The following is a 12,572-nucleotide window of genomic DNA, read 5'->3' as shown; positions in this document are numbered from 1 at the left end:
GATTGTGAGCTGTAAGGTAGCCACATTTTCTGCCACAGAAAGAGCATGCCTGAACCAACACAGGGGAAGGCAAGAGTCTGGAGATGGAAAGGGAGGTAGAGCCTGAGAACACAGTTTAAGCATTTGGAGTCAGCTATGCCTGAAGCCATGCTCCCTCTAGACTTTTCAGTTACATGAGTCAATAAAATATTTTTAAGCTATTTTTTTTTTGCTTCAGCTAATATATTATTGTAGTTTCTATCACTGTGACCAGAAAGTCCTAATAGTAAGATACATAAGAAAATCAAAGGAGATACTCTGATGTACCAATCAAATTTATCTACATAATTCTCAATATCCACACTTACTTTGAGGAAGCAGTCACTTGACCCAGTGGCTAAGAGAAGATGATGACTACTGTTGGTGAAATGGCAGCAATTGACTTGCTCTGAGTGCTCATCATAGGTGTGTACTAGTTCCCCGGTCATAGAATTCCAAATCTAAAGAGAAAAGAGAAAAAATTTACAAATATCCATTATTTTCAAAGGGAGAACAGAAGGGCAAAGCAATGTCCATTGCTTTGCAAATGCTATCTTATCCTGCCATAGCAGATTTTCCTAGTTGGACAAGATGCTAATGAAACCTCTCCCCTTTCTAAAATATGGCAATATTTTGCCTCAATGTTTAAAAAAAATTATTTGCAAATATACATATATGTACCTATAGCATAATTGGAGTGTCATGAACACATGACATTTCTTAAGGGCAAGATTTCACATGTTTATATGAATGACAGCAGGCAGAGAAGTGCTTTAAAGAAGTTAGCATAATAGACTTCTGGTCAGAAGGGTTGAGCCCAAGAGCTGGCTCTACCACTTATGACTTGTGTGTCACAAATCCCTAACTTACCTGCATCTCAGTTCCCTCTTCTGTAAAATGGGGATATCTATACCTCTCCTACACAATTTAAGATATCAAATGAGATAATGAACATGACAAGTGTTCCATGGACTTCAAGGTACCATATAAATAAGTAAAGGCAGATTGCTTAGTGAAAAAAAATAAAGGTTTTATAGTCTGAGAGAAACCCAGCTTTCAACCCCGTTACTGTTCCCAGTTAATGTAAGCTTGGGCAAGAGACTTCATCTCTGAATCTGCGTCCTCTTCTGTAAATGGGATCAACACTTAACCCTGCAAGCTGTAGCAGGAAATTGATAATGTAATATAACAAAGTGTGTAGTATAAAGCCTCTTATAGTGTTCAGTTTTCAGTAAAAAGTAATCATCAGGCCGGGCGCGGTGGCTCACACCTGTAATCCCAGCACTTTGGGAGGCCGAGGCGGGCGGATCACGAGGTCAGGAGATCCAGACCATCCTGGCTAACACGATGAAACCCCGTCTCTACTAAAAAATACAAAAATTAGCCAGGCGCGGTGGCGGGTGCCTGTAGTCCCAGCTACTCGGGAGGCTGAGGCAGCAGAATGGCGTGAACCTGGGAGGCGGAGCTTGCAGTGAGCCGAGATCCCGCCACTGCACTCCAGCCTGGGCGAAAGAGCGAGACTCTGTCTCAAAAAAAAAAAAAAAGTAAAGAATTTTCAGATGGTGTTAATTTACAATGGATCAAGTTAGTAGATCAACAAGTGAGAGTCCTTTAACTCTACTTACTCTGGTCTCATGATTATGGAAAAATAAAATGAATTCTGTTGTGATTACAACTCAAGAGGAAAAGATTTTCCTACCTTCACTTTTTTATCCACTGAGCAGGTTGCTATAAATCTGTCATCTGTAGAGAATGCACAACAAAGCACTTCATCCTCATGAGCCTTGATTTCTAAAAGTTTCTCTCCTGTTTCAGCTTTGAACACCTGCACAAGTAACAATAAAATATTTTTTATAATAAACTGCTTAACTATAGGTCATCATTCAATAAAAATCTTTAAGTGAGTTTAATCATTGTCATTTTGCAAAACAGAAAGGAACCTTGGCAAAGCCACTCCCAAAATCAGAATTTCTGTCAGAATGTGTATGCCTTCACATAACTAGAGAACTATTCACTGTTAAATGTTTGTAAATATCAATGAAAATGTTACAGGATCTTTGGGGTGTTGTTTTTCTGGCGAGAAACTTCTGTGGCCGGTGGCGCCTTTGCCCAAGTTTTGCTTGGGCCCACTGGTCTTGTTTCACCCACTTGGCCTGACAGGCTGCATTCAGCTCACACTACCAGCCTGGGTCCCAAGCCTGCCAAGGGCGAGTCAGGCGTGGAACAGCGAGGCGTGTGTGAGTGAGCGTGGGGTCCAGCCACTGCGCACAGACGTGCTGACTGCTGCAGCGGGGCAGGCAGCTCCAGGTGCCAGCATGGGCGCTGGCTCTCTGTGAGGCTGCGGCTGGACCAGGCACACCACAAGCAGCTTACACAGCTGGCACCGGGGAACCTGGTGGTGCCCAGAAGCTTGGAGATGCCAGGAACTGCGGGGCCCCAAAGAGGGAGTCACAGCCCTAGCTTGGGGAACTCCCAAGTCTGGGCTCCCCGAAGGGCCGCAGCTTTTCTTTACTTATCTTCACTCGCAATGTGGCAAGCAAGGGGCATGTCTCAGCCCTGTTTGTGTTACAGCTCTTTCAGCCTCACCATTCAGTGGGATCCCAAGTTCTTGTCCTACAACCAGGAAGAATGTGGTACGCTGACAGGTGGAAGGTGAGCAAGAGAAACAGGAGCTTTATTGAGCGATAAAATAGCTCAATAAACCTGCAGGGGGCAGCTCATTTCCACAGCTCAGGAGAGGGTAGCTCCTCTCCGCTAGGCAAGTCCTCCTGACAAGTGTTCAGCTATCAGCAGAGAGGGTAGCTCCTCTCTGCAGCTGGTCCTCCTGTCATCTGCACAGCTCTCAGCAAAGAGAGGGCGCTAGAGTGGGTTGCTCCTCTCTGCAGCTGGTCGTCCCAGTGTCTGCTCAGCACTGGCTAAGCCCGGGGCTTTTATGGGCTTCAGAAGGGAGGAAGTACATGCCAGCTGGTCCATGGGCAGACATGGGCAAGCCTGGAAAAGGCACTACAAGTTCCCACTCCAGTCCATTCAGTCCACATCAGCAGCCCAGCCCCCAGTCTTCAGGCCCTTTGTGGCCTGAAGGTGGGGCCTCATTGGTGACCCGCCCCCCTCCTCCCAGGAACCTGTCTGCCTCCTGCTGCCATGAATGGCACCCAGGCTGTAGGTGCCAAGGGGAGCCTGCAGGCCAGTATCAAACTGCCCTCAGCACCTCCTCGGCTTCCCTCCTATGCTCATCAGCACCCAAAGTCCGGAGGGGGCCGAGGCGGCAGGGGGCTGGCATGTCAGCACTGCCCCAAGCATGTGCACATCTGGCCAGGCTGCAACAGCACCCAGGCTCAGCCCCAGCTTTGCTCTGAGATCAGAGTGGGTGCCAACAGTAGGGAGAAGTCAGGCAGCGGGAGCAGGCACTTCCAAGCCTACAAGGGCAGGGGGTCCTTCCAGGGCCCCCAAGAGTACAGGGATGCCTGAGTCTGCAGCCACAGCTTGGGCAGCTACAGCTGCACCAGGGGGAAGGGGTCCTGCCTGCTCTGTGGAGCCGGACGCCCAAGCCTGCAGTTGTGGTTTGGGCGGCTACAGCTACACCCAGGAGGGCAGGGCTCTGGCCTGCTACATGGAGCAGGTTCCCAGGTCCACAGCTGTGGCTTGGGCGGCTACAGCAGGAACCAGGAGATCCTGCCCCAATTCAGAAGGGGTGGGGCTCCTGCTTGTCCCCAGCTACCTCCAGCTCCACGGAGCATGCAGCCCCAGCTGCGCCTCCCTGCTGCAGCCAGCATGATGGCAGCAGCCACTCCAGGCAGCCCACTGCTGCCATCAAAAAGAAGTGTCAGAGAACAGCTTCAGCTCTTGAGACTATTTTGGCAAATTCTTAACAATCAAATAAAACATTTCATCTAATATGCATTCTCTCTGGAACTCAAAAGCCAAGATTAATAAAATTAGTAATAAAGTACACATATAGACATAAGCTATGGAGTCATAATCTTGCAAAGACTGAAAGTATCCTAAATACAAGTTTTAACTAATTTCATCATGTTCTCTGAAAAATCAAAAGGCAGAACACAAACATAAAGAAAAGTACTCATTCATATTTTCTGAAAACAAAGGGAATCTTAAAGGAAATTCTTTAAAACAACTTAGGAAATAGTCTAGTCCAGTTCCTATTTACAAGAAAAAAACCTATGCCTAAGACTTTGATAAAATAGGTATTTTCTTAATCACTGTTTTTTAATCACAGCCCTACTCCTTGTGCTATGAAGCCCTATGTCTTCTAACAATTATTTCCTCACTACCCTTAGCTGACAAATAGATGGCTGGGAACTGACTGGCAGACTAAAGGGCACTTCCTTACCATCTGTAAGTTTAGAATTAGGAAAACATGTAACTGTATCTTTTAAATCTCTAGAGAAACCTTTAATAAAATGTTTGAGAGCTGGATTTCTCTGTTATTTCTAAGTTGCAATTTTCTTGAATTTTAGGATTTAAACATATTCTGATCTGCACAAAACTGGATACATGCCTCTTTGCATTTTTCTCAAGAGATGTGTTTTACCTGTAAGGTTTTATCAGCTCCACAAGAAGCTATTCTCTGACCATCCTCAGAAAAGCAGGCATGGTAAACAGCATCTGTGTGGGGGCGGACAACTAAGCGGGAAAGATTCGTGATGTTTTTTTTGTTTCTAAATACAGGGAAAAAATGAACAGAAATTAAATAAATGAGAGTAAAAGTAACTATTTTCTTTCAGTACTAAAATAAACTGTCTTTTAACATGGTTATGTTCCCCAAAATACAAAATTCTTAAAATCAAATTACTAACATGCAAATGATAGCACAGATCACCAAAAGAAAAAAATAACAAAAGTAGCATTTGTAAGAGAAATGTTACCCTTTATCAAGCAACCTGTCATGTGTTACAAATGTCACCAGTTGGAAGAAATCTAATTAATCAAATTAATCAAATCTAGTTAATCAACATGTCACTTTCCATTTTCCTTTGATACACTAATAATGATACATGTGCAGATAAATCATTATGTAAGGATACCTTCAAAAATTCTCCATCTCTTTTTTAAAATAAAAATCATAGCAAAATGCTCATTTCCTAACTGAAGGAAACGTCCACCATTATAATGATGTACTTTCAAGCTGCTCTTCTCAGCCAGGTGCAGTGGCTCATGCCTGTAATCCTAGCACTTTGGGAGGCCAAGGTGGGTGGATCACCTGAGGTCAGGAGTTCAAGACCAGCCTGGCCAACATGGTGAAACGCCATCTCTACTAAAGATAAAAATTAGCTGGGTGTGGTGGCACGTGCCTGTAATCCCAGCTACTTGGGAGGCTGAGGCAGGAGAATCGCTTGAACCTGGGAGATGGAGGTTGCAGTGAGCCGAGATCGCGCCACTGCACTCCAGCCTGGGCGACAGAGCAAGACTCCATTTCAAATAAAAAAAAATGCCTCTCTCAAACTACAATTATTCAGACATACCAAAAAGATAAAGCAACATCATATTCTTTGTATCTTAATCTAATGAATATCAACTATTCCACCAGTATAGATACTATATTACTGCTCATAGTATCTAAAGTATAAAGGGGCCAGGCATGGTGGTTCATGCCTGTAATCCCAGGACTTTGGGAGGACAAGACGGGCAGATCACTTGAGGTCAGGAGTTTGAGATGAGCTTGGCCAACATGGTGAAACCCCATCTCTACTAAAAATACAAAAACTGGCAGGCATGGTGGCAGACGCCTGTAATCCTAGCTACTCGGGAAGCTGAGGCATGAGAATCGCTTGAACCCTGGAGGTGGAGGTTGCAGTGAGCCGAGATCATACCACTGCACTCCAGCCTGGGTGACTGAGGGTCTGTTTCTAAATAAATAAATAAATAATAAGGTGTAAAGGAATGTAATGTATACTTAAACCAGAAAAAACTATTAGTGCAGTGACAGAATTTCATATACATTAAATCCCTGTCACTTTGAGTACAAGTAAATATGTCAAATAGTATTGTGCTTATTTTAGAAGTCAAGGGTTGGCAGTCAGACAAACCTAACCTCATTTCTAATACTTATTAGGTGTGTAAATGAGCAAATTACTTAACCTAACAAGTTTTTATTTCTTCATATGTCAAATGGAAGTAATGGTATCTATTCTAAACAGCACCCGACACATAAAGGTGCCACTACTATCATTCTTCAAAAAACTTAACCACACACAAGACAGATCAAGTGATAAAAGTGAACACAAAGGTAAATCATATTTAGATCCTGCCTACAAAGTATTACACTTTAGTAGAAGTGATAAAACAAACAAGTACAGTTGTTCCTCAGTATTGATGAGGGATTGGTTCTAGGACCCACTACAGATACCAAAATCCACGGATGCTCAAGTCTCTTACATAAAATGGTATAGGATTTGCATGTAACCCACCACATCCTCCTGTGTACCCTAAATCATCTATAGATTACTCAAAATACCTAGTACAATGTAAATGCTATGTAAACAGTTGTAATACCATCATGTTTAGGAAATAATAACAATAGTCTGTGCATGTTCAATACAAACATAACCATCTACTTTTTTTTCTAATATTTTCAATCCAGGTTGGTTGAATCTATGGATGTAGAACCCACGGATATGGAGGGTCGACTGTATAATATAAGAACTAGAGTGATGACAACTAGAAGAACAGATAAGTTCTAGCAAAGTTAAGAGGATTAGATTTTAAAATGTTCTTTATGTCTGCTTGATCTAGCTACTCAATTCCTCAAAGCTCAGAAAGTGACTTTCATAATAATGGATATATAGTAGATGGCCCAAAAGTACTAGATAAATAACAAATGAATGAGTGAATAAATAATTTCATTGAAAACAGAAACTCAATTAAATTTAAGCTTATACCAACCTAAACCTTTCTATAGTAAACACCAAAAAAGTTTCTAGTACTCAAATAAAGCATTCTTTGAATATGGACTGGTCAAACACAATTTAAAAATAAGCTATAAATAGCTAACCATTCTATGAGAGAACATCACAAGGAGAAATGCAGTTGATGCAATGGGAGAAAACAGGAAGAAACTCAACAATTCATAAGAGAACAAGAACTAAACCTACGCCCTTTGATCAGACCAAGTATTAAGATTCTATTTCAGCCACTAACTAAAACATGAATTCATTCAATCTTCTATAAATTTATACTGAATACGGACCAGAAAAATGCTAAATGCTATTCTTAATAACAACTAATATTTATTGAGCATTTTCTATGAACTGGGTGCTGTTCTAAGTACTATATGTATGTCTATATGTTTATATACATATATACGCTAATTTAATCCTCACAACAATGCTATAAAATACTACCATTAGGCAAAAGAAGTTAAATAACTTTCCCCTTACGATACACAACTAATAAATAGCAGAGCTGGGATTCAAACCCAGGCAGTCTAGAGCCAGGGTATGTTATTTTAACCTCCAAACTATTCTATACTTCAGAACACATGGACTAGTATGAGAGAAAACCAAGTAAACAGATAATCACTATAAAGTGTGACAAATGCTATGATATGGGGCAAACAGTCCTCTCAAATACAGACAGATCTAATCTAGCTTCAGTAAGTTAGGGGGCTGCTTCTGAGAGAGAGAGAGAGAGACCTCCACTTCACAAGAAAGTATTAAGGAATGGTCAACTCTGGAAAGTGGGAAGGTAGGAGAGAAACGGCTAGTCTTTGACTTTTCATCTTACATCCTATTACTATTGTTTTTTGTCTTAATCAGGAACATGCATTATTTAAAATAAAACCTGCTGGGTGTGGTGGCTCATGCCTGTAATCCAAGAACTTTGGGAGGTCAAGGAAGGAGGATCAATTGTGTCCAGGAATTTGAGATCAGCTAGGGCAACATAGTGAGACCTTATCTCTACAAAAAAATAAAAAATTAGGCATGGTAATATGTGCCTGTAGTGTCAGCTACTCAGGAGGTTGAAGCAGGAGGGTTGCTTGAGCCCAAGAGGCCAAGGCTACAGTGAGCAGAGATCATACCACTGCACTCAACCTAAGTGACAAAGTGAGGTCCTGTCTCAAAAAAAATAAATAAATAAAACCAACAAAAATTAAAACATATTTTAACTTAAAAAAAATTTTTAATTCTCTCAGATACCATTCTTTCCTTCATGGAACCCTCCCTTGAATTCCTCATTTTTCCAAGCCAATTACTTATCAGTTCTATCTCTACTTATACATAGTTCTGTTGTTACACTCATTGCATTATATTGTAATTATTTGCTTAAACTCCTTTCTTCACTACGAGATTTTGAACTCCTTAGGGGAAAGACCTCACATCTAGTAACAGTGCTTAGCACAGTAGAGAAACTCAAATGCTAGTGCTCAGCACAGTACAGAAACTCAAACGCTTCTTGAACTAAACTGAATCAAGAAAATCACCTACAGTAGTCTGATTTATTTGGAAAGAGGGCCTAATGCCATAAAGATCACAGATACCAACCTGGACTTCTATTTAGATATAAATTATACATATGAAAAGAGAGCCACTCATATTTATTATTTCAAGCTATAAGGGAAGCATGACATATGGAAAGAGCATGCAAAATAAAGCCAGGCAGACCCAAGGTTTTTTTTGGTTTTTTTTGTTTTTTGAGACAGAGTCCCGCTTTGTTGCCCAGGCTGGAGTGCCGTGGCGCAATCTCGGCTCACTGCAGTCTCTGCCTCCCGGGTTCAAACAATTCACCACGTCCAGCTAATTTTTGTATTTTTAGTAAAGATGGGTTTCACCATGTTGACCAGGCTGGTCTCAAACTCCTGACCTCAGGTGATCCGCCCGCCTCGGCCTCCCAAATTGCTGCAATTCCAGGCATGAGCCACCATGCCCAGCCACAAGACCCAAGGTTTAAATCCCATTCAGCAAGTCACATGAACTTAGCCAAGTCCAAATCTTTCTGTGCCTCAATTTTCTCATTTGTATAATCAGAGGTCAATTTTAGGTACTTAAATTTTTATAAGGTAAATAAAATTAAGGCCGGGTGCAGTGGCTCACGCCTGTAATCCCAGCACTTTGGGAGGCCGAGGCGGATGGATCACCTGAGGTCTGAAGTTCGAGACCAGCCTGACCAACATGGAGAAACCCTGTCTCTACTAAAATAAACACAAAATCGGCCAGGCATGGTGGCATATGCCTGTAATTCCAACTACTCGGGAGGCTGAGGCAGGAGAATGGCTTGAATCCAGGAGGCGGAGGTTGCTGTGAGCTGAGATCGTGCCATTGCACTCCAGCCTGGGCGACAAGAGTGAAACTCCGTCTCAAAAAAAATAAAATAAAATAAAATAAAAATAAAAGTTACCTTATAAAGTTGTTTTGAAGATTAAATAGAATAACTTGATTATGTAGCATTATAACAGGCATGAAAAAGATGGTATTAATAGCTATCCTTTCCTTTTTATAAGCTGACAAGATTAAGGTAAGAGCAAAAGAGACTCCTTTAAGAGACAGAATAATCAGGGTTCAGTGGTCATTTAATGACTATATGTGCAAAGGAAAGTGCAAATTACTTTACAGCCATTATCTCATTTAAATCTTCACAGAAGACCAGGCGTGGTGGCTCATGCCTGTAGTCCCAGCACTTTGGGAGGCCGAGGCATGCAGATCACTTGAGGTCAGGAGTTTGAGACCAGCCTGGCCAACATGACGAAACGCCATCTCCACTAAAAATATAAAAACTAGCCAGGCATGGTGGTGGGCGCCTACAATCCCAGCTACTTTGGAAGCTGAGGCAGGAGAATCGCTTGAATTCAGGAGGCAGAGGTTGCAGTGAGCCAAGATCACACCACTGCATTCCAGCCTTGGCAATACAGTGAAATTCTGTCTCAAAAATAAATAAATAAATAACTAAAATCTTCATGGAAATAGCACTTATTTCAAAGGATTGTTATCTCCATTTTACATATGAGAGAAAAACCTGTAACTTGTTCAAAGTCACAGAATTATTAGGTTTTACAACTGAGGCTCAAACCCAGTTCTGTGGCTCCAACGTCCATGCTCCTCACCACTATACTAAATTACAGTAAGTCAAGCACTTAGTACTGAATACTTAGGATAATTTCTCCAAATGCCTTACAGGCATCTATTTATATGGATTCTTTGAAAATACAATCATTTTCTCCTATGCTTACTTCTCTAGAACTTTTCAATAAGTAAGAATGCTTATTAAAAGTTCCAGCCCTTTTGAAAGTAGTTAAATCTTCCTGGAGTGAACGTATTCACCACCTGAAAAATAATGACATAGTTAGCGCACCACTCCCTTTGATTTCTCTCCTAACCTACTTACATCCATTCCAGGTAAAGCATTCCATTATCGACCTCCTGCTTGGCCTGCAGCTTAGCTTGCTGATAAACTTCTGAAGTTTCCGGCTCACAGAGACCCAGTTGTACAATATTAGGAAATGGCTGTCGTCCAAGAAGGTGTCCATTTAAAGATAAAAACTCCTGAAAATTCTCACTGACTGCACAATCCTACAAATAAACTGAAATCTCTTAGAAACACAATCAGAGCCACGATCTGACATTTTTCCGTTTCTGTGATCTTGCCACTTTAAAAGCTTAAATGAAATATTCTTTATATGAACTGAAATTGAACAGCCAACCATTAAGTAACAAATATATAGTAATCCTCTTCTGACTTTTAAACATAGGGTAAAAATCTCATTATCAAACGCATTTCTTAATACATTCTTTTTTTAAAAAAACCACTGAACATCTTATTTTCCCAGCTTTTAAACTTCATTCCTACCTACTTTCCCAGTAGGGTAGGAAGCAAATTAATTAGAATAACCAAAAATCAAAGGAGGGAAATTATCTTCACCCCTTCTATTCTCTTCACCCCTTCTATTCTGCTCATTCCCATCATTAAATCTAGAATTAAATGTAAAAAGAGATTCCTTTAAGCACTAATTTTTCATGTTAATATATATACCTTTTCATCTAGTATATGTCTGTATTCCACAAATTCATGAATCAGATGAGCAGGGCCTACAAGTTCTGTCTTTGCTTTAATCCAATCCAGGGAAAACATTAAAGCACAAAGTTCCTTTAAAAAACAAAAAGTAGTATCAGCAGCACTGTTAGAGATCAAAAAATTTTAGGTATAACATCATTATCCTCACACTGCTAAGAGAAACAGCAAATATCTAGAATTTAAAGGATGCAAAAGCTAGTGAGAAAGAACACATCCATAGTTCCAAAGAAACATAAAATGGGCCTCATACTTTAGCTCCAAATAAACTCCAGTGGGTTAAAAATTTAAATAGAAAATAGAAAACATTTAAAAATACTAGAAAATACAAATAAATATTTTTGTAAGCTTGTAGTGAAGAAAGTCTTTGTAAACATGACCCCAAAGCAAAATATCAAACCAAAAGAAAAACTGCACTTAACTACATAAAAGTGTATTTAATTACATAAAAATTCAAATCTTCAATACAGGAGAAAGCAATATAAATTAAACTCAAGACCAAAGAAGTTTTAAAAAAATACTTATTTGTAACACATATGATAGATCAGGGCTTCAGTCCTTATTTTTATAGAAAATTATTTTTTATAGAAAATTCTAATAAAACAGAAAAACAAAAACACTCCAAGAGAAAAAAATAGGTAAAGGAGGTAAAAGCAAACAAAGGATGGCAGCCACAATTCACAAAACAAAAAGTATAAATGGCCAAAATCTCACCGGTAATCAAAGTAGAACAAGAAAAATTTACCATTTTTAAAGTATCAGATTTCTAAAGACTAAAGGAGTAACAAGAATATTAGCTGGGGCTGGGCACAGTGGCTCACACCTGTAATCCCAGCACTTTGAGAGGCTGAAGAGGGTGGATCACTCGAGCCCAGGGGCTCAAGATCAGCCTGGGCAACACAGTGAAACCTCAACTCTACAAAACATACAAAAATTAGCCGGGTGTGGTGGTGCACACCTGTGGTCCCAGCTACTCAGGAGGCTGAGGTGGAAGGATCACCTGAGCCCAGGAAGTGGCAGTTGCAGTGATTTCAGCTGAAATCATGCCACTATACTCCAGCCTGGGCAACAGAGTGACATCCTGGTGAGATCCTGTCAAAGAAAGGGCAAGGGCAGGAAGAGGGGAGGGCAGGAAGAGGGGAGGCGAGGGGAGGGGAGAGGAGGGGAGGAGAGGAGAGGAGGTGATTAGCTGGAATCAGAGGAAACGAACACTTTCAACCACTGTTGGTAGGCATGTAAAACAGAGTACCCTTCTGGAGAGCAGTCTGGCAATCTGTATTAAAATTTAAACTGCACATACTATTTGACCCAGAAATTCCACTTATAAAAAAGTATCCTAAGAAAATAAGCAGATGAATATGCTTAAACAATCTAATTGTCCATCAACCAACTGGCCATTCATAATGTAGCTATACAATGAAATAATATGCAGCTTTAAAAATCATGTCACTCTATATAAATGACATGAAAAGATGACCATTCAATGTAATTAAGTGGTAAAAAGCAATATATGAGACTATTTCTATTATGATCCC

The 12,572-nt window shown here is 40.7% G+C and overlaps 1 protein-coding gene across 6 annotated transcripts in view; it reads right to left on the bottom strand.

The window, feature by feature from the left end:
- APAF1 (apoptotic peptidase activating factor 1) overlaps positions 1 to 12,572 on the bottom strand; it is an 88,056-nt gene that overhangs the window by 51,635 nt on the left and 23,849 nt on the right. For all 6 annotated transcript variants that reach the window (XR_010122675.1, XM_054442254.2, XM_063646611.1 and 3 more), the window contains exons 11-15: positions 10,999 to 11,112; positions 10,354 to 10,538; positions 4,568 to 4,694; positions 1,718 to 1,843; positions 348 to 479 (exon numbers count right to left, since the gene is read on the bottom strand). Coding sequence is in view for 5 of the 6 variants with exons in the window: in XM_054442254.2 (XP_054298229.1) it covers positions 348 to 479; positions 1,718 to 1,843; positions 4,568 to 4,694; positions 10,354 to 10,538; positions 10,999 to 11,112 (684 nt within the window). In the remaining variant the exon portion in view is untranslated. The remainder of the gene's footprint in view (positions 1 to 347; positions 480 to 1,717; positions 1,844 to 4,567; positions 4,695 to 10,353; positions 10,539 to 10,998; positions 11,113 to 12,572) is intronic.

This window comes from Pongo pygmaeus, chromosome 10, assembly GCF_028885625.2.
Source record: "Pongo pygmaeus isolate AG05252 chromosome 10, NHGRI_mPonPyg2-v2.0_pri, whole genome shotgun sequence".
Taxonomy (NCBI): domain Eukaryota; kingdom Metazoa; phylum Chordata; class Mammalia; order Primates; family Hominidae; genus Pongo; species Pongo pygmaeus.
Note: the sequence above shows the minus strand (reverse complement) of the source record. Positions and strands in the feature narration are given on the sequence as shown.